This window comes from Lagopus muta, chromosome 1 (assembly GCF_023343835.1).
Source record: "Lagopus muta isolate bLagMut1 chromosome 1, bLagMut1 primary, whole genome shotgun sequence".
In the NCBI taxonomy this organism is placed as follows: domain Eukaryota; kingdom Metazoa; phylum Chordata; class Aves; order Galliformes; family Phasianidae; genus Lagopus; species Lagopus muta.
The window spans coordinates 110,918,154-110,936,755 of NC_064433.1; the positions used below are offsets into that span (position 1 = coordinate 110,918,154).

The window sequence follows — 18,602 nt, forward strand, 5'->3', positions numbered from 1 at the left end:
TCTAAGAAACTGCCTTCTCCTGATGGCAGCTTAAACTCACTTTCTTCTCCCTGTTCACTGAGACTGATTGTTAACAGAAAAATTGTTTACATGCAGGTCCCCCCAAAACACAGCCAACTGCCTTCCGAATTTCTCAAAGTGTTTGTTCCGTAAGAATATTTCAGTGCAAAGCTGCCCATGCTCTGTATTCCTTGGTTTTGGCTTCATCTGTCACATCCAGATGTGATGTCCAGCACCTGGCATTCAAAGGGAGGTGAGACACTGTGAAGCGACACTGCTAGAGTGGGGAAAGCATTTGCCTCAGTGATGGAATGGATCTGGTACAGTCATTTTTCTTCCTTGTGTGTCTTTGTATCAGTTTTTCCCGCTAGCTTCTAATGATGAATCTGCGTGTTATCAGATGACAATTAATTTTCCATACATAGGTGAATACTCACCCACATTCGGAAACTTATTACTGAGAGGCCTGAGTGGTACTCAGCCTGCTCATCTCACAAAAGGAAAAAAAAGGCTGCTCAGGTTACCCTGCATGAAATTTATAGAACTGCAGAACCATAGAATATCCTGAGCTGGAAGGAAGCCACAACAATCATCAAGTCCAACTACCAGCTCCATATAGGACCACTGAAAATCAAACCCTATGTCTGAGAGCACTGCTCCCAGAACTCCAGTGCTGGTGGCCGTGCCCACAGCCCTGTGCAGCCCGTTCCATGGTGAGACCCCGTGGTGCAGCCCCTTTCCCTGACCCCCAGCTGCCCTCCCCTGACGCAGCTCCATGCCGTTCCCTCGGGCCCTGTCGCTGTCACACAGAGCAGAGCTCAGCGCTGCCCCTCCGCTCCCTGTGAGGAGCTGCAGCCGCCATCAGGCCTCCCCTCAGCTCCTCAGCTCTGCGCTGAGCGCACCCATGGAACAGACGATCAAACCGTGTTGGCTTTTTATCGGCATTCCAAAGTGATGCTGTTTTAATGTTTTTAAACGCTTGTATGGCACAGAGCGTAACCTCATGGGAACATCTCTCACCTTACACGTTACCACTGCGCAGATTATAGGCTTAATTATTTTTGACAATTTTCTTCATTTTTTCCTTTTCAATTTGTATGGAGATAGGAACAGGACATTCTTAACAAAGTGTCCATCAGACAATTCTGCTTTGACAGGCTCTTCTTTTTTTTTTCTGTGTTTGAGGAACAACTGTGTAACTTACCTTTGTGTTAATGAGTTTTAAGAAGTTGTGTGTGTGTGAAACTACTACAGCAGAAATGAGGGATGCTCTGAAAGTAATGCCTCCTATTTTATTACATTGGCCCACAGCGTCAGAGGCAGATGCTGTGGTATGGCAGGAGATGTCAAACCTTCCCACCGACATTCCATTCCATGTTGTTGCCATATGACAGATAGCAGCCGAAAGGCAGTCCTGACACAGTGGCATCTGATGTGGAAGAGCATACGAAGCAAAGGTGTGTCACTGAATTCCTCCTGCAGAAAAAATGGCACCTACTGACATTCATTGATGCTGAATGTTGATGGAGACCAAGCAGTAGATGTGAGCACAGTGAGGTGGTGGGTGGTGCGTTTCAGCAGTGCTGACAGCAACAGAGGCACCTCTGCAGATTGTTACAAGCATGGCATGCAGGCTCATGTCCATGTCTGCTGAAAATGCATAGCTAGTGGTGTCGAAAAACAGTGTTTTGTAGCTGAGAATTCGCTCTATTAAGTAGTGCCATTGTGTTCTTAGTATATGTAGTAGTTTCCATGCAAATAAATGAGACATGACCTTTGCAGAAACCTGCATACTTTGGAAACTGCAACAGTTCCCAGCTAATTCCTACAGGACACAACACTCTTCCACAAGGCTTCTAACTCAAAGCTCAAAAAGCACACCCGTGTGACTTGCAGCTATCTTCTGCGGATTTTGCGTGTGTGTGTAACGTAAAAAGCACAGAATGAAACCTGGCAGGTTAAGCACTCGATGTTTTGACATTCATGGGATGTCTCAGACATTCCTTTGAGTGGTTTTACCAGAAAACGACCCGTCACCTGCCCAACTGGATGCGCATCAGAGCACTCTCAGAAGGCTCCTTTAATTGGCTGTGGAAGTGCTGTTTCACCAGCAACAAAGCTGTTTCAAACACCGCTCCAGATACAACAGCCTCTCAAAGCCAACATCCTGCTAGGAGAAAATTCACTCTACCCGCTCCCAGACAAAGCTGCGGAGCTTGGGCACAGGGACCGTCGCCGCAGGTAGGGCTGCAGGCACCAGACAGCAGCATGCAGCTGACTGAGGAGAAAACCTCCCCTCCCGCGTCTGCCCACGCACCGCCCGGAGGAGCCGCGGGGCGCTCCGAACACCTGCGCCCGGCTCAGCCCGCCCCACCGCGGGCGCTCGCAGCCACCCCGCGGAGCCCCCTCCCCGCGCCATGACGTCATCGCACGCCGCGCCTGCGCACAGCGCGCCGACCGACCCTCCCCGACCCCTCGGCGGGGGAGGGGGCGTGGCCCCGCGAGCGGCGCGGGCGGGGAGAAAGGGAACGGAAACCAACGCGGGCCCCCCGCGTGCGTGCGTGTGTGCGTGCCGCGCCTGCTCGGCCGCGCGCTCGCACCCGGGGCGCCCGCCCCCGCCGCGGCCTTTGCGTGACGGCGGCGGGGAGCGAGCGCGCGCGCCCCCGCCCTCCCGTGCGGCCAGCGCCTATCGCGGCCGCCGCCGCCGCCTCTCCTCCTCGCGGCTGGGAGCGGAACCGACGGCCGCGCCGGCACCTCCCCGCCCCTCCCCCTCCTACTATTATCCTCCCGCACGGTGCGCGCTCCCCTAGCCAACCCCCTCTCCCCCCGCCCCCCCCTCCCCGGTGCCTCGGGAGCGCGCCCGCTCGGCGAGGGAGGGATCGAGCCGGCGCTGCCGCCCGCCGCCGCCGCCTATCCCCTCCATGGAGCTCGCGCCGCCCCGCTGAGCCGGAGCCGCCCGCCAGCCCGCCGCTGCCGCCGGGGAGTAACCGGGGGAGGGAGGGGGGGGGTGGGGGGAGGAAGGTGGGGTCGCGGGGTGCGTGACACGCGCGGCGGCCCGAGAAGCGGAGAGCCCCGGCGGCGGTAGCGGCCGTCGGTTGCGGCCGTCGGTTGCGGCTGTTGGCGCTGAGCGGCGGGGGAGCGCGCCGCGCGGTGGGGAGCGTGCCCGCGGCCCCCCCGCTTCCTTCTCCTCCTCCTCCTCCTCCTCCCCCCGCAACCGGGGCCGCCGCCTGACGGGCGGACCATGGCCGACGACGACGTGCTGTTCGAGGACGTGTACGAGCTGTGCGAGGTGATCGGCAAGTGAGTCCCGCGGGGAGGGGGAGGGGGGGGGGGGGAAGGAGAAGAGAAGGGGGGGAGAGCAGAGCCCCCCAACCCCAACGCGGGGATGCTGTGCTCGGCACCCACCTGAGTCGCGGTGCGGGCGGTCCCGGCGCGCTGCCCGCCGCCCTGAGCTTGGGGATAGGGGTTGAGAGGGGGGAGGGGGGAGCAGCTCCGGTGCTTCCTCAGCCACCATGATCCCCGCCCGGCCGCCGCGCAGCCTGGCGCTGCCCAGCCCTCCTGTTCTCCTCCCCATCCTCGGCACACCCATCGTTGGTTGCCTACTGGGGAAGGATCGCCGTGGATCCACCTATCGCTCGGGTGGCCGTGCCCAGGTGTTGGCTCTCCCCGAGCCTTGGCGCACAATGAGCGGCGTGCTGCTGGCGGTGCCTCTGGCACCCCGTGCTCGCGCGGATCTCTGCCTTCCCTCCGCTCTCCGGCGGTGCATGAGGCTGGGGGAGAACTTGGCTTCTCCGGTGTCCTTATGCAACTGTTACTGCGTGCTCGTGTCAAACCTCGGAGGTCGCCGGCGTTCCCCGTCTGCCTGTTTTGGGCCACGCTCCTGTAGGCTGCACGGAGATGACAGCTCTGTGCGTTACCACACCAAGAAAACGCAGAGCATCCCCCAAATCAGATGGCGCTGAGCGGGAGCTGAGCTCCCCGCTCTGTATTTTCGTGACTGCCCGGTTTCAAAATCCTTTTTTGTTTATTCGTTGTGTTCCACACGCCTCCTATGGTTGTGCTTGGCTTGCGTGAAAGATGTAGCAGTGTTGCTGCTTCCCAATTGTCTGTGTGTGTCTGACTGAGCAGCTGAGATTGCTGTGGGAGCCTTAGCGTGGCACTGCTCTGGGTGCCTGCAGCTCTTTCTTCCTGAGGAATTCTACAAGAGCGGCGTTCCCTGTGTTTTGATTATAAACAAAGAGTTTATCCGCATGTATTCTCCCTCCCGCCCCCCACCAGTGTGCTTTTCAGTCTCTATCTGCTGCTGCCCGCTTTCAGAGCTCAGGCTAAAAATATTCTGGAATTAATCTTTCCTGAGGATTATACTAAAATGCTTGTCTTGGACTTAGCAGGTTACTTTGTTGTCAGCTGAAGTTTCAGCACTCTGCTCTGTCATTTCACATGGTATTACCACCTTTCCCCTGCCACAACTTTTAAAAATAGGAAGCTTAGAGGGCCTTGCTTGCTGTCATAAGCTGAAAGCTCTTGTCGGTTGTTCATGAGGAGCTTATGTAGCCGAGAAACAAAACTGTGATGAAACGTGTTTTGAAGACGATTTTTGGCATGTTCCTTTCACAAGTGGTTTTATGCTAAGCGCTGCAGTTCACACACTGCTTCCTCATAGCTGGATACCTTTAGAAGGAAGGTGAAGTGCTTCTGCTTGGCAGGATTGCGTGTGCCTTTAGAGGATGGCTCATTCACAGCCATCCAGATGTTGGTGCAGCTCCGATGACTTTTGGTGTTGTGATATGAGAATTTTGAAGGGATCCAATGTTCAAAACCTGTGAATTGTGAAGCTTCCTTAGCTGGTACCTGAGATTTAATTATTCTGGATGTGTTGTGATGTAACTTGATCTAACAGATAAAACGTTGGGTTGTAGGAGCACGGTGCTGCTAAGAGCACTGTAACAGAACAGGGTGGATCACTGAAGATAGCAGTGGTGGTGGGAAAGGGTTTGTATGCGGATGTTGTGTCCCTCCTCTAAACAATAAACTGTACAGTTGTATAAGTAGCATTCCTGTTTCTTTGCAGTGCTACACAGGTGAATTCTGAGGAATCGGGGATGCAGCATCTTTATTTAGCTTTCAGATTTTTGATAGCACCTCGCTCATCTTCAGGCAACCTGGAGAAAGACTCTGTAAATCTGCTTTGAATTGCTACGTATGCATCTGGCTAAACGTCTTTCAGTGAAACATCAACTAAACGTCTGCACCTTCCTGTGATTTATTATTGATTGATTGAGTAATCTGGTTCTAGCAAATAGCACATCCGGCCCTGATTTGTGTTTTAGGTTCATGAAATATTAAAGTATATGATTTATCTTTCCTAAATGGGTAGTTACCACTGTCGTTTAAAGTAGTAAAAGGTATTTCCAGAAAAGGTGTGGGAAAGAGATTTTTGAACTGTAAAATAACTGAATATTTTGTCTGACTTTGTAAGAGAATCTCAAAGTTCCCATACTGTCTACTTGAGAAATAAGTCCTCTGTGGGAGTTTCCTTGCTGGTAGTATGTGTTCCTATTTGTTGAAGCTTATTCTGAACTTCTGAATAAACTTTAAACAATTTTAAATACGATAAACTGATAAGACTTATTTTGTATAAACACAGTGATAATAGCTTTTTGCTGGAGTGTGGAACAGTAGCTGTAATAGTATACGAAAGAATTGATTGGAATGACAGAGTGATGAATTGTTTATTACGTGGCATTTAATGTGTTTGAGTTCTGCAAGCATACATTTTTCATTCTGAATAGATAGAGGATAAAAGAAAAGCCAGGAGGGATTGAGAGAATTTCTAATCCGTGTTTCCTTTAGAAAAAAATTGAGGGCAATTTACATTTGCATACCCTTCCAGTATTCCAATTTCTTTGCTGAATGCTGTGGAGAGATAAAAATTGAGTAATAAATCCAATGTCTTGTTAAACTTTTTAAAGTGGCATCTGTGACGCTAACGTTAGTCATGTGGTTTTACTTTACCAAATGTGTGATGTTCTGGGTTGCTGTCTTATATTCAGAGTTGGCTGGCACAAGCATGCTTCAGTGCAAGAATTCACTGGGGGCTTCTAGCTTGGCCTTCAAAAACACAGTAGTATATCTGGGAATAAAAGACACAAGCCTGCCTTGTTTATTTTTTATTCAAACTTGTTTCCAGTTAGCTTTGAAGGGATTTTCCCTGCGTTGATGAGAAGTACATAAGCTAAAACATTTAAGGCTTCCATTGTGTTGATCAGAGCATGCATTTGATTAACAGGCTGCAGACAGTGGTGACAGGTGTACTTCTTTTTCATTGAAATTTGCATTCAGAGCACATTGAGTGGTTCTCAAAACTCTGTGTTGGTGTAGGGCTGAAACACCTTGGGTGAGAATTGTTCTTATAACTGGAGCTCTGTGTAAATGTAACAGAAGTCTTCATTATACTGAAGACAATATCTGTCTTTAAGCTAGAACAGACAAAGTTGATATTGAACTTAGAAGTCCAAAACATGACTTTTATGACAGATACCTTCTTCTGAGAGGACTTTATCTCACATTAATGGGTTTTGCTTACTGCACCTATGAAGACTCACGTTGGTTAATGTTAGCTTTAGAGGGGTGCTGTAAAAACTGTCTGATCTGCCTAATAATGGGATTGTGTGTTGCTTCAGTATAGTTTCCTACATTTATATGTATCTCCAAATTTTGAAGTTAGAAATAGAATGTGATAATGTTGATAAGAGTTTCTGTTTAAGTGTGCATTGGTCACAATTGAAATCCTTAAGTCTTCATCTTGATAGTCACGTGAATTAGTTTTTTGTCTAGCACAGGTGGGCTGTAAATTTGTACAGTTATTGTGTGTAGTAGTGGTACAGTTGCTGGCATTTTTAGTACCCAAAAATAATGTAATAGTTGATGCTAGTGCTGCTGTAGTTTCAGGATGTTCTCTGCAGTATGTCTAGGTTCAAGTTAGTTGTTCTCTGCATTGCATGGTGAGGATTTCAGTTTTTCATCCCTCCCTCTTCTGTGCTTGGCTTCTCCGCTTGGGCTCTTCTCTCTGGTGAGGAGGAGGAGTTTGAGTGTCTGTGGTCTGAAGGAGTTCCTCTCTTCTCCATACTGGCAGTGCCGGAACACAACACAACGGATGATGTGAGGGAAGGGAGGGTGGGATGACGATGTCTTGAGGCAAGTGGTGGGATTTTAATACAGGGTTGGTTTTTTTTGTTTGTTTGTTTGTTTTTTTGCATTAAAGTCTGGGTGCCTGTTTCCTATTCTAAGAGGATGGGAGGAGAGTGATTGTGGTTTATCTTGAGCTGTTATCTTGAAATAGACATGCTTTAAACTTATATCCCAGTCAGAATGATTAAGAAAGTGAGGTGAGATCTCATGGACTCCGTGTCCAAGAAATGGAAGTATGTAGTAATGACAGCAAAGCTCTCTCGAATGATTCTTACTGCTTCAGTGATACAGTACATCAGCATTGCCTCTGTTTTCTCTGCATGGCAGTGCGAATAATACTTTCGTCTCAAATGTGCTTTTTCTCTAGTGCACTGTTGAGGTTTTGCATCTTGTGTAAAACCAAAGGATGTAACTGCTGAGCATAATTTTGACAAAGCAAAGAAAAGCATGAAACAATTGCAGTGTGTTCTCACTGTTCAGGAAGAGGGAGAAGGAAGGGAACTTTTCAGAGTTATGGAATGCTGTCTGATTTAGCTTTTTAATTCCTTAGTGCTGTTTGATGGAGTGGTGGCATTGGTGGACAAGGGAAAGGATGACTGATGTCATTTACCTGGACTTGAGCAAGGTCTTTGACGTGGTCCCCCACCACATCCTTATCTCCAAATTGGAGGGATATGGATTTGATGGGTGGACCACTCAATGGATAAGAAATTTGTTAAAAGGCTGCAGATAGAGAGTGGTCATCAATGGCTCTATGTCCTGGTGGAGGCCAGTAATGAGCAGCATCCCCCAGGGGTCTGTCTTGAGACCAGTGCTCTTTAACATCTTTATCAATGACATCAACACTGGAATTGAGTGCACCCTCAGAAAGTTTGGCAGCACCAAGCTGAGTGGTGCGGTTGACATGGTGGAAGGAAGGGATGCCATTCTGAGGGACCTCAACAGGCTTGAAAGGTGGGCCCCGGTGAACCTGATGAGGTTCAACACAGCAAAGCACAAGGTTTTGCACTTGGGCCAGAGGAATCCCAGGCATCTGTACAGACTGGTCCTTGAGAGCAGCCCTGCAGAGAAAGACCTGGGTGTCCTCATGGATGAAAAGCTTAACGTGAGCTAGCAGTGTGCCCTTGCAGCTCAGAAAGTAAATGGTATCCTGGGCTCCATCAGAAGAGGGGTGTCCAGCAGGGACAGGGATGTGATTTTCCCTCTCTGCTCTGGTCTTGTGAGGCCCTGTCTGGAATAGTGCATCCAAGTGTGGAGCCCCCAGTACAAGAAGGACAGAAAGCTGTTGGAGAGGGTCCAGAAGAGAGCCACAAAGATGATCAGGGGGCTGGAGCACCTCCCCTCCGAAAACAGACTGAGGGAGCTGGACTTGTTCAGCCTAGAGAAGAGAAGGCTGTGGGGTGACCTCATTGCAGCCTTACAGTACCTATAGGGAGCCTACAAACAATAAAGGAGAAGGAATCAACTCTTTGAAAGGGTAGATAACAGCAGGACAAGGGGAAATGGTTTTAAGTTGAGGGAGAGAAGATTTATGTTGGATGTTGGGGGAGGTTCTTTACTATGAGAGTGGTGAGGTGCTGGAACAGGCTGCCCTGAGAGGTTGTGGATGCCCCGTCCCTGGAGGTGTTCAAGGCCAGGTTGGACGGGGCCTGGACAGCCTGGTCTAGTATTAAATGGGGAAGTTGGTGGCCCTGCGTGTGGCAGGGGGTTAGAGATTCATGATCCTTGAGGTCCCTTCCAACCCGGGCCATTCTGTGATTCTGTTTGAAATACTGGTGTTCTAATATATGTCCAGCTGTTTTCTGTGTTAAACTAAAATGAATGTGTGGTTTAAGTGTGAGGTTGTAATGTGTGTTGCTCCAGAAAACTACCATATACAGTTGCTGGACTATCTACTTACCTAAGTTATTGTGCTACAGATTTTAACTGTTAATACTGACCTGGTTCTGCTTATGAAAGTCTATCCAACTGTAGCTGACCACATATTTTAATTCCACCTTGTGTTTGCAGAGTTAAGCATTTGAATGGGTACTCTCGTCCATTTTCTGGTGTTGTTTTGATAAGCAGCTTCTTTCCTCACATGCATCCTTATGGTGTAGACAAGCTGTGATAACTGGGAAGTAGAGTCGTTTTTAGGAGGGGAATTTCGGCTAGGAAAGTATACTGAGATTGTGCAGGGGCTTTGCAGATATGTTTTTGTGTTTTCCAGGAGGTGGAAGCTTTGAATGTAGGAGCAGAGGAGCAACAGTGTGCAGAGTAGTCCTGAGTAATTTTAGGTGGCGAGTTACTTGACATATGACTTACTGGCTCCCAAAATTCTGTAGAAGCTGTCTTGGAGAAGTCGTGGGACAAGAAACTGTCTTGATTTGGAGATCTGCTCTGTTAATTGCTTAGTCTTTTTATTAGCATAGCTCTGTTGCCTTCTAGAATGGGGCCTAGCCTTTAGAATCCTAGCAATCCCCGACTGTCTTTTCAGTTAAAATGCAATGGTTTGTTTTAATGAGTGATAGAGAAATACTAGGAGAGGAAAAATCTGTATTTTATGTCAACAGCCACTTATGTACTTAGTCCTCTGTTTGATACACTGGCCTTTTTATAGTCTCTTATGTAGATGTCATGACAATGAATGGTAATTGAGCAGTATTAACTGCTTATTATGTATTAACTGCTTATTATATTGTGGTGTTTTCAAAGATCACTTTTCAGAAGGCTGTAGTCATATTAAATGTGTCATCTAAGGAATGGTGACTTCAGAATTGAAAGGGGTTAGTGTTAAAACTAGATATTTCGTTCCAAATTGTATAGTTAATTTTAAAAGTAAATCTTAGGAATTCTCCTGAGAGTGAATCTGTTTCTTAATAAACAGTGTGAAGATGTATATACAGTACGTATGGTGTATGCATGGCTAAAGTTCACGGCCCTAGTAATTTCAGAAGTTGGCCTGATCTCTTAAGATACTGTACCAGTCAGATAATATAGCCACCTACAGAACAGGGGACCTGATCCAGGTCTATAAATATCTAAGGTGTGGGGGGCAGAATGGCGAGGCCGGACTCTTTTCATTGGTGAGTGGAGACAGGACAAGGGGAAACGGCTGGAAACTGCAGCATAGGAAGTTCTGCACAAATGTGCGCAAGAACTTCTTTACAGTGAGGTGACGGAGCACTGGAACAGGCTGCCCAGGGAGGTGGTGGAGTCTCCTTCTCTGGAGATGTTCAAGACCTGCCTGGATGCCTACCTGTGCGACCTGCTGTAGGGAACCTGCTTTGGCAGGGGGGTTGGACTCGATGATCTCTGGAGGTCCCTTCCAACCCCTGCAATTCTGTGATTCTGTGATTCTGTGTTTATCAGGTAAGTATATAAGAAAATACCTAGGTAAGGACACCCTAAGCACAGGACAGGAAAGCCTTCCTTTCGAAGTAGCTGTAAACTGAAATGTGTTTCAGAGTGTCAGATCACTGTCTTGTTTTAATAAACTTCTGCTGTATTTGTAGCAAAGTGTTGTTTCCTGGGAGATGCCCAGTGGTGTCCCATTCTGTCTCCTGTGTCAAAAACAGGAAGGCACAGCAGGTTTGTCATGATAGTGTTACTAATGTTCAAGCCCCATTTTTATCCACAACTTCAGTTTTTATTATAAACATGGCCATATGAGGTTTGAAATACTTGTTGGAGCTTGACAATGGAGATGTTTGAATTATAATGAGCGTTTAACTTTTTTTTTTCCTTCAATTTATACAAGAAGCAGATGTATCCTTTCAGAGAAGCAGCTAGAAAACCATTGCAGGATCAATGCAGGACTGAGAGAATCAAGGACTACTTCCTAATGTAGTTTCACATGACAGAGGTGACCCCCACTTGGTTAAGATATGCCTTGTTCTTTTACTTTCACATCTTTGTGCTGGAATAGGGTAGGAAGGTGTAGCTAGTGATTTACTACACACCTCCTGTCTTTTACTGCAGTGTTCCAGGTACAAGTAGGACTGTACTTTTTTTTCCAGGCAGAGGACCTGTCAGTATTTTTGTCATCAATGCTTTGTCAGTTTTGTATTTTGACTCAGTCTTTTCAGAAACTAGTAGTTGAAATTTTGCCATGTGAAGGCATTTGATGCATGATTCTTACGCACTCAGAACAGTCACTGTATGTGCCTTAAGTTCTGAAGAAATCAGAGACTTCCAAATAGCATTAGGTTAGTTTTTCACATGGCTCCTGAACCTGTTACTTTGGCTTTTTGATGGCATGTTAACTGAAGGTAATCCAGTTTCTTTTTTGACAGCCATCCCTCTATTCTTTGAATAGTGTGCCTGTAGGCAATTGCTCCTCACTTTTAACATTGAGAAAATTTCTAAGACTATTTGAATTAATACAACTCTGAAGAGTTTGCCTCTGAACAAAATGTTCAGAAGTGAAATACCAGGTATATGAGTACCTATTCTGGCTTAATAGGTGTTCCGTGTTTCAGTTCAGTATTTTAGGAAGTGCTTAGAGCTAAGCTGAAAAACTGCTTGTCTCATCAGTATCAGTTCTAATGTAGCTGAGATTGAGTAACTCTTGTTGTTTTAAAGTGTGTCTTCCTAGGGAACATGTGGTTCTTCATTGTTAATTCATGGTTAATGGTTCTTCATGTGGTTAATTCAGAACTTTGCTTAAACTCACTGTTGCCAGGGTTTGGAAGGTAGTTCACATTTGGATATTTTTGACCCAAAGAGCTCTGGAGGTAAAGAAAAAAACTGTGTTGTGAGGCTGAGGCTTCTCAAGTGCAGTGGCTTTTAAGATATTCCTTGAGTACCTTTGTATGTGAAATCTGCCTTTAGTCATGTATCTTCTTACATGGGTATGTAAAGCATCCATTTTTATTTTGCGCCTTCAGGATTTAGTATGGGCTCTATCAGTATTTAAGCTGTTGTAATAAGGAGGGGAAAAAATGCTTTTACAAAGGTGGTCCCCAGTTGATAACATTCTGTCATCACATTTGGATGTTCTAGCTAAAAAGAATGTAGGTTATTCTATCATTTTCATCCTCCTCTAAGATAATTCTGCAGTTGCAGCTGCAAATTGAACTGTTAGCTGCCTTCTTATCTTGGGATGATTTTTTGTTTGTTTGTTTTGGCCTCAAATGTTGTTCCCTATTCTGAATGGAGGGAAATAGTTCTGAACAGCAGAAAAGCACTGACTTGTTTTAGTGATCCTTACAAGTGTATATGTGAAGAACCATTATCTCTCTCCCCCACAGCATAGATAAGGGAAAGATGATACAGAAGGTGGGAGTGAGGATAGCTTAGGAAGAAGACAAATGTAGGGAGTGCTATGTTTTTGAGATAGAATCTTTCCTGAATTGGTACTGATCTGACCTAGTAACTTTTCTTGGAATGGAGGTTTGCCAGGGATAAACTTGAATCCAACAGAACCAGATAGGAAGAGTTTGGATGGGTTTACAGCAAACATCTTTGGGCCCTTGGGTGAGGAACTGTAGGAGTATATGAGTGCAATTTCTCTGATGCGAGTTGGATTAAATTTCCTGTTGCTGGAAGTCTTGCTCTCTTCATGTGCTTCCATTCCCTGCTGCATGATCCCCTCTTCCTCTGTGCCAGCTTTAGCACCCGTCTGATCTGTATAAGCCAGGTGTACTATGAAGTTAGGTCATTTGTTGGGCGAGTTATTTTTCTGTTGGCTTTACTGGCTCAAACTGATCCACAGTGCAGTAGCTCAAGGTAGAAGATGTAGGAACAGGTGTGCAGCATTTCTTCCTTCCCCCCACCCTTGACATCAGTGAATACTTAGTTAGGCCACATCATTAAATACTTCACTGTACATCTCATATTTTTGTTTTTTGAATACTTGAATTAACTCCTTGATGCATATTAGCTTATGATATGAGTAGTTTTATAGATGCTCTTCAAGTGTTGTGTTGTGTTTTGTTGGGTCCTTTAGGACTGAAGTGTTAGCAGTTAGAGACATAACTTGCACTTTGAACCCTAAGTGTGCCCAGTGTTTGTAATTCCTTTTAATTTTATTTAAAAAAACAAACAAACAAACCTGTTGTTTCTGGTTCTGATATGCTTATGTTTGAAAGAACTCATAACATGGGTAGAAAAAATCAAGGAATTTAAAACTAAGTTTTCTTGACCTACCTTTTTTCAGATTTGGTTTTGCTATAAAGCTAAACTTAAAATATATTGTATTGAACAAAAACTTGGTCTGATTAAAATACTTGCCTGCAAGGGAGGGAATTCTGTGTTAGAACATCTAGATCAAATTTACATTGAAAAGTACCAACTTCTGCTTACAGAAAACATTGTTTTCCCTTCTTTGTACCCCAAACTTTACTGTGTTCCTGCAAGCATCCTCATTCCAAAGCTTTGGTGCTTATAGAAATGAAAGCAACAAAGGGGGCTTTGAAAACTGAAGGTCAGACAGAGTTGTTCTGCTCAGTTACAGCTATTAGATTGTTTTGCTTTTTCCTTCTTGGAAGGAATGGTTATCTTTTGGCAGGATTTCAGGGCTGTTCAGCTCTTAAGGTTCAACTGTCTTTAAAAGCATAAAGTAAACAGGGTGCTTAAAAATGTCAGGAGCTTTTTCTCTAATCTTAGATCTCAAGTGTGTCAGGTTTTTTTATCAGTTGCAGGCACTTCTGATTGGAAAGTATTCAATACTTCCTAGCTGCCATTGAGACAGAGTACTTTCTGAACTCTTGCAGATATATTTTCTTTTTCAGTTTCTTAATTTCTTACTTGCTTGAAGTTTTCAGAGATCTTAATTATCTGTTGCTCTGCCCATTAGGAATGTTTTGAAGTAGATTGTTGGCTGTAAAGTTGGCTTCCATGTGTTATGTTCAAAATACAGTTCTCTTAGAGTAGGAACTGGGAATCAGATTTCTTCCCTTTTTTGCCTAGTGAGCGTGATCGTGATGGATGTTCCTTTTCCTTTCTCAGTGAGATGGTGAATTTAAAATTATTCCATAGTAAGTCGTCTGGGAGTGCTGATAATGTCTTTGTCTCCCACATCTTCAAGCCTGGTGAATGCTTCTTCAGGCACTATGTTGGAGGGAAGGATTTTTCAGTGGTGCAGTCTGGTTGGAGGCCCATAGCTAGCAGTGTTCCCCAGGGATTGGTACTGGGTCTGGTCCTATTCAGTATCTTCATCTGTTACTTGAATGAAGGGATAGAGTGCATCCTCAGCAAGCTTGCTGGTGTTAGAAAGCTGCGGGCCAGGCTGGAGGGTTGGGCAAAGAGGAACCTTATGAGGAAAGGCTGAGAGATCTGGGACTGTTCTGCTTGGAGGAGACTGAGAGGGAATCTTATCAATGCTTATAAATATCTAAAGGGTGAGAGGCAAGCGGTTGGGGCCAGGCTCTCTTCAGTGGTGCTCAGTGATGGAGCAAAGGGCAATGGGCACAGATTGGAATGCAGGAAGTTCCACATGAACGTGAGCAAGAAGCTGTTTACTGTGCGGATGGCAGAGCACTGGAACAGGCTGCCCTGTGGAGGCTCCTTCTCTGGGGATATTCGAAACCTGTCTGGACTCCTTCCTGTGTAACCTACAGTAGGGATCCTGCTTTAGCAGGAGGGTGGAGCAGGAGGGTCCAACCCCTTGGATTCTGTGATCCTTTGACTTGAATGTGTACCTCCCAATTTCCAAGTGAATTTTCTAACCGTTTTTGATATGTTTTTTTAATATGCTTGGCTCCTTATGTCTTAGAATTAAATGGCAAACTCAGATGCATGGAGTTCAGCAGAGAGATGAGAAACTTCAGGAAACTTCTGTGATTCTTTTCCTGAATTTTTTATTTTTTTATTTTTTTTAAGAATAGATCTTAATTTCCTATATTGCTTATGTGTTTTTTGAAAGCTTCGGATCTTGCAGAAAGCTTTGAGTTGAGAACTCTCTTCCTGATGCTGACCTGCCAGTCTGTCAGCAGTTGTTACTGTTGCAAAGCCAAGGAAAAACACAATTATACCTCCCTGCACTGTGGTTCGTATACATGACATGGCTGGAGCATTCAGAGATGGGTGGTGACTTCTGGGATTATTGATGCATTGTAGACTTAAATGTGAATATTTTTGTCAAAGCTATTTAAAAATGCTTTTTCTATTACTTGCTAAAAACTGCTCTAAGACGTTGCATTTAAGGAGAGGGAAGGAAATCCTTACTGTAGCTTATAACTGTATTTTCTAATGGATTTTCCAATTTTTTGTCAAGTGGAAAAAAAAGAAGTAACCTAAAATATTTAAATGAGGCTGTAAGAATTATTCAGAAGTTTTCTTTTTCATTTAACTTCTCTTCCCCTCAGTTGGTAGCTTGAGACTTTGCTGCCATCTCTAGTTTCTTGAGGAAATTCATCTTGATTGCTCTTCACTCCTACATTTTGGTCAGTACTCGTAAAGTAAGAAACTTAAGTCAGTTTTCATGAGTGGCCATTGTTGGAAAAGATTATGTTTTTCCTTTAGAAAATTGGAAGGGGTTTCTCTAAAGAGAAATATCTAATGCTCTTCCCTGCCTTGTCTTCATATACAACAGTAGTTACTGAGCAGAATTTTAGCTCTTTAAAGATGCCTGCTAAAAGTTCACGTCTTAATCCTGTTCTATGCCTTAACTTTTTAATTGTAGTCTATTTTCTGTATCTTTAGTTTGCTTTTGGACATGAACGTATTATCTAGTGCTGACTTTTAAATGTATTTTTATTTTAAAAATCTGGTTTCTTCTTCTTTCCCCTACTCCTTTGAGTGCTATCAGAATATTTGGGAGACAGAGACTGTATAAAACAGAATTTTACTTCCAATTTGAGTGTCATTATACCTTAATGTTTTAATAGTGTCTCTGCCTGTTTTCATTTGTTTAGCAATTCATGTTTTTATTACAAAACTCTGTTACAAGGCTGTTAAGGGTTCTATCAGTTTGTTGGCTTGTTTGTTTTCCCTCTACTTTGCCTTATATCTCTTCGCATCAATCCTTCTAAATGTTATTTCAGTGTATGTGCTGGGAGACACTAAGATCCTGTTTAGTTTTCTTCAGACCTGCTGGCTTCCTAGCAGACTGTAGGATGTCTGCCAATCAGAATGTTGCTCCCATGGAAACTGCAGTTTGCTGCAAAACTGAACTGCAAACTTAGCTTCAATTTTAAATTTCTTGCATCAAGTTTAAAAAGAAACAGATTTTAAAGAATTGCAAATACTTATTGGAATGCTGTAATAGAAGTACTACCTTAGCATGTAGCTAAATCACACAGGGGAAGTGAGCCTTCTGCTAAGAAAGCCAGAAGAAATGAGGACAGTGGAAAACATGAAATTATACAACTGTAGATACTCTGTAATGCTGTATTCTTCATTGCTGCTCTTCCTTTCCTTCACTGTCATCATTGTTTGTTCATCACATCTTTCTTCCCTTTATCTTCTCTTCAGTGTTTGTGCTTTGCAGCCTGTTCATGGTGTCGCTAGGCCAGTGAGGGTAAATATGAGTAAGGTATGAATTTCAGAATCCATCAACAACTTTTCATGCTGAGTAGTCTAACATCTTTATTGCTTCCTACCCCTTCTGCAATGCAAGACTGATAGATTCTTTTCTGTGTGTTCAAACAGCAGCATCCTTTCTCATCCAGTCAGGTAATAGCAGTCGTCTGCTCTTGTTATCCCATGCAATCAGTTAGTTGAATGCAGTTTGTTGGTAATTACCTCAAGTGATCATTCTCTGGTAGCTGAAAACAAATTATTAAATGCGAAATCTAGAAAAACAAAAGCCCAGAACTGCCTATTAGTCTGTTAATCATTTCTTCTGTAAAAAGTAAAGGTGTCAGGAAGTGAATTAAAGGACTTCAGTTTTCAAAGCAAAATGAGTTTAATGGACTGCTTTCATGGCAGTCATCTTTTTATCAGTTTGCTTAACTGCACTTAGATATGTGGGTTATTGTCTGCTGTTTTCCCCTCCTCTTTATCTAGTGAGGATGTATCAAGCTGTAGCCCAATATGTAGTTTAGGAGCGTGCTGTATAGAGTAAGTACAAACTTGCTTCAGTCTTTCCTATAGACTGTGAATATCAATAGAAAAAAAAAAAACTTTTTCACATCTTTCACCTTCATCAAATTGCTGTGGATGTGGGGATATAAGCGACTTGAAAAAGAAGAAAGTTTATGTTTTTCCTTTCTGCTACTTTTACTAAGCTGCTGCTGTTCTGCAGGTTAACTCTTGAGATCTCAGGAATGGAAACTTGCGTGCCTACTGCCTGTGTTCAAGGTCCTCTTGCTTCCAGAAATGCAAACCTACAAGGGGAAGGAAGGTTGCATCTCCAAAATCTGAAAAAGTAGCGTGTCTTCTGTAGTGTTTTATTTGTTCAGAGGAAAAGCTTTACAATAAGCTCATTTGAAGGACTGTGATACTACCCTGTTAGTAAATCAGCTTACATGCTATTTGGGAATGTGTTGTTTATAAACTATAACAAAGTAGGCTGCTCTTTAAAGATGTGCAAAAACCTTTTGAACAGCATTCTTTGGAGCGGTTCAAATGTGCTAAGTCAAAATTCACATTTGGCCAAGTGCTAATTAAGTGTTTTTCTTCTTCAGAGTTAAGACCCTAAAAAGCATGCAGAAGTCTATGTTCTTGTCTGCTTTAATGGATATGAGCTAAAATGTTATGGTCAGTTTATTGCTCAGAAAACTGGCGTATTTAATGCATACAATGGGAATGAGAAAATGGTTAGATATGATATAATTTGAAAGCCTTTCATTTTCTTTATGGGTAGGTATTGATTATTTCTTTTTACTTATAAATATTTTTAATTGTTTCAGGTGTTTTTTATATTCTCCCTGGTCCTATTTCTCATTAAAGTATAATTTGTCAGAAAGGAGTGTGGCTTAGTATTAGCAGACTAGTAATTGGTAATGTAGGCATGCCAGTATTTATGGTGGTTTTTTTTTGACTGTTGGCTGTTTTTTGTTTGTTTTTGGTTTTGTTTTGTTTGTTTGTTTTGTTTTGTTTGTTTGTTTTTAATACAAATTTAGCGCCATTCAGAATGGACTAAAGAAACAATGCTTTGCTTCCTAATATCAAGTTGGGAATGAGTTGCTCATTAAAATTGAGTAGCACATTCTCCTCCATTAAAATGAGTTAAAATGTTTTTTTCCAATTTACTTCTTGTCACAGTCAGGGTTTTGGGTATTATGATCTTGGATATGCTTGTGAGAGATTGGATTTGTTGATGACAGATGGAATATAACTGACCAGAAGGGGCAAGAATCTTATGGGAAACAAGCTAGCTGGACTGATCACCAGAGCTTTAAAGTAGATTTGATGGGGGAAGGGAAGGATTTTTAAGTGACAGAATGTTTGAGGAATGCTGTCACTTTATGGAGTAGTAGGGATAAATCTCAGATTTTTTACAAAGGATCTTAGAAGCACTCATTGACAAAGGTTATGTGGTCAGT

The 18,602-nt window shown here is 44.0% G+C and overlaps 1 protein-coding gene across 9 annotated transcripts in view; it reads left to right on the forward strand.

Moving 5' to 3' along the window:
* The first annotated feature begins 3,005 nt into the window (after positions 1–3,005).
* The window catches only part of CASK (calcium/calmodulin dependent serine protein kinase), a 195,196-nt gene continuing 179,599 nt past the window's right edge, over positions 3,006–18,602 (forward strand). For 6 of the 9 annotated variants that reach the window (XM_048937643.1, XM_048937665.1, XM_048937703.1 and 3 more), the window contains exon 1: positions 3,007–3,300. In XM_048937643.1, coding sequence (XP_048793600.1) covers positions 3,242–3,300 — 59 coding nt within the window. In that variant the 5' untranslated portion in view covers positions 3,007–3,241. Of the gene's footprint in view, positions 3,301–18,602 lie in introns of all 9 variants that reach the window. The other 3 variants (XM_048937650.1, XM_048937674.1, XM_048937683.1) reach the window with 1 other exon arrangement.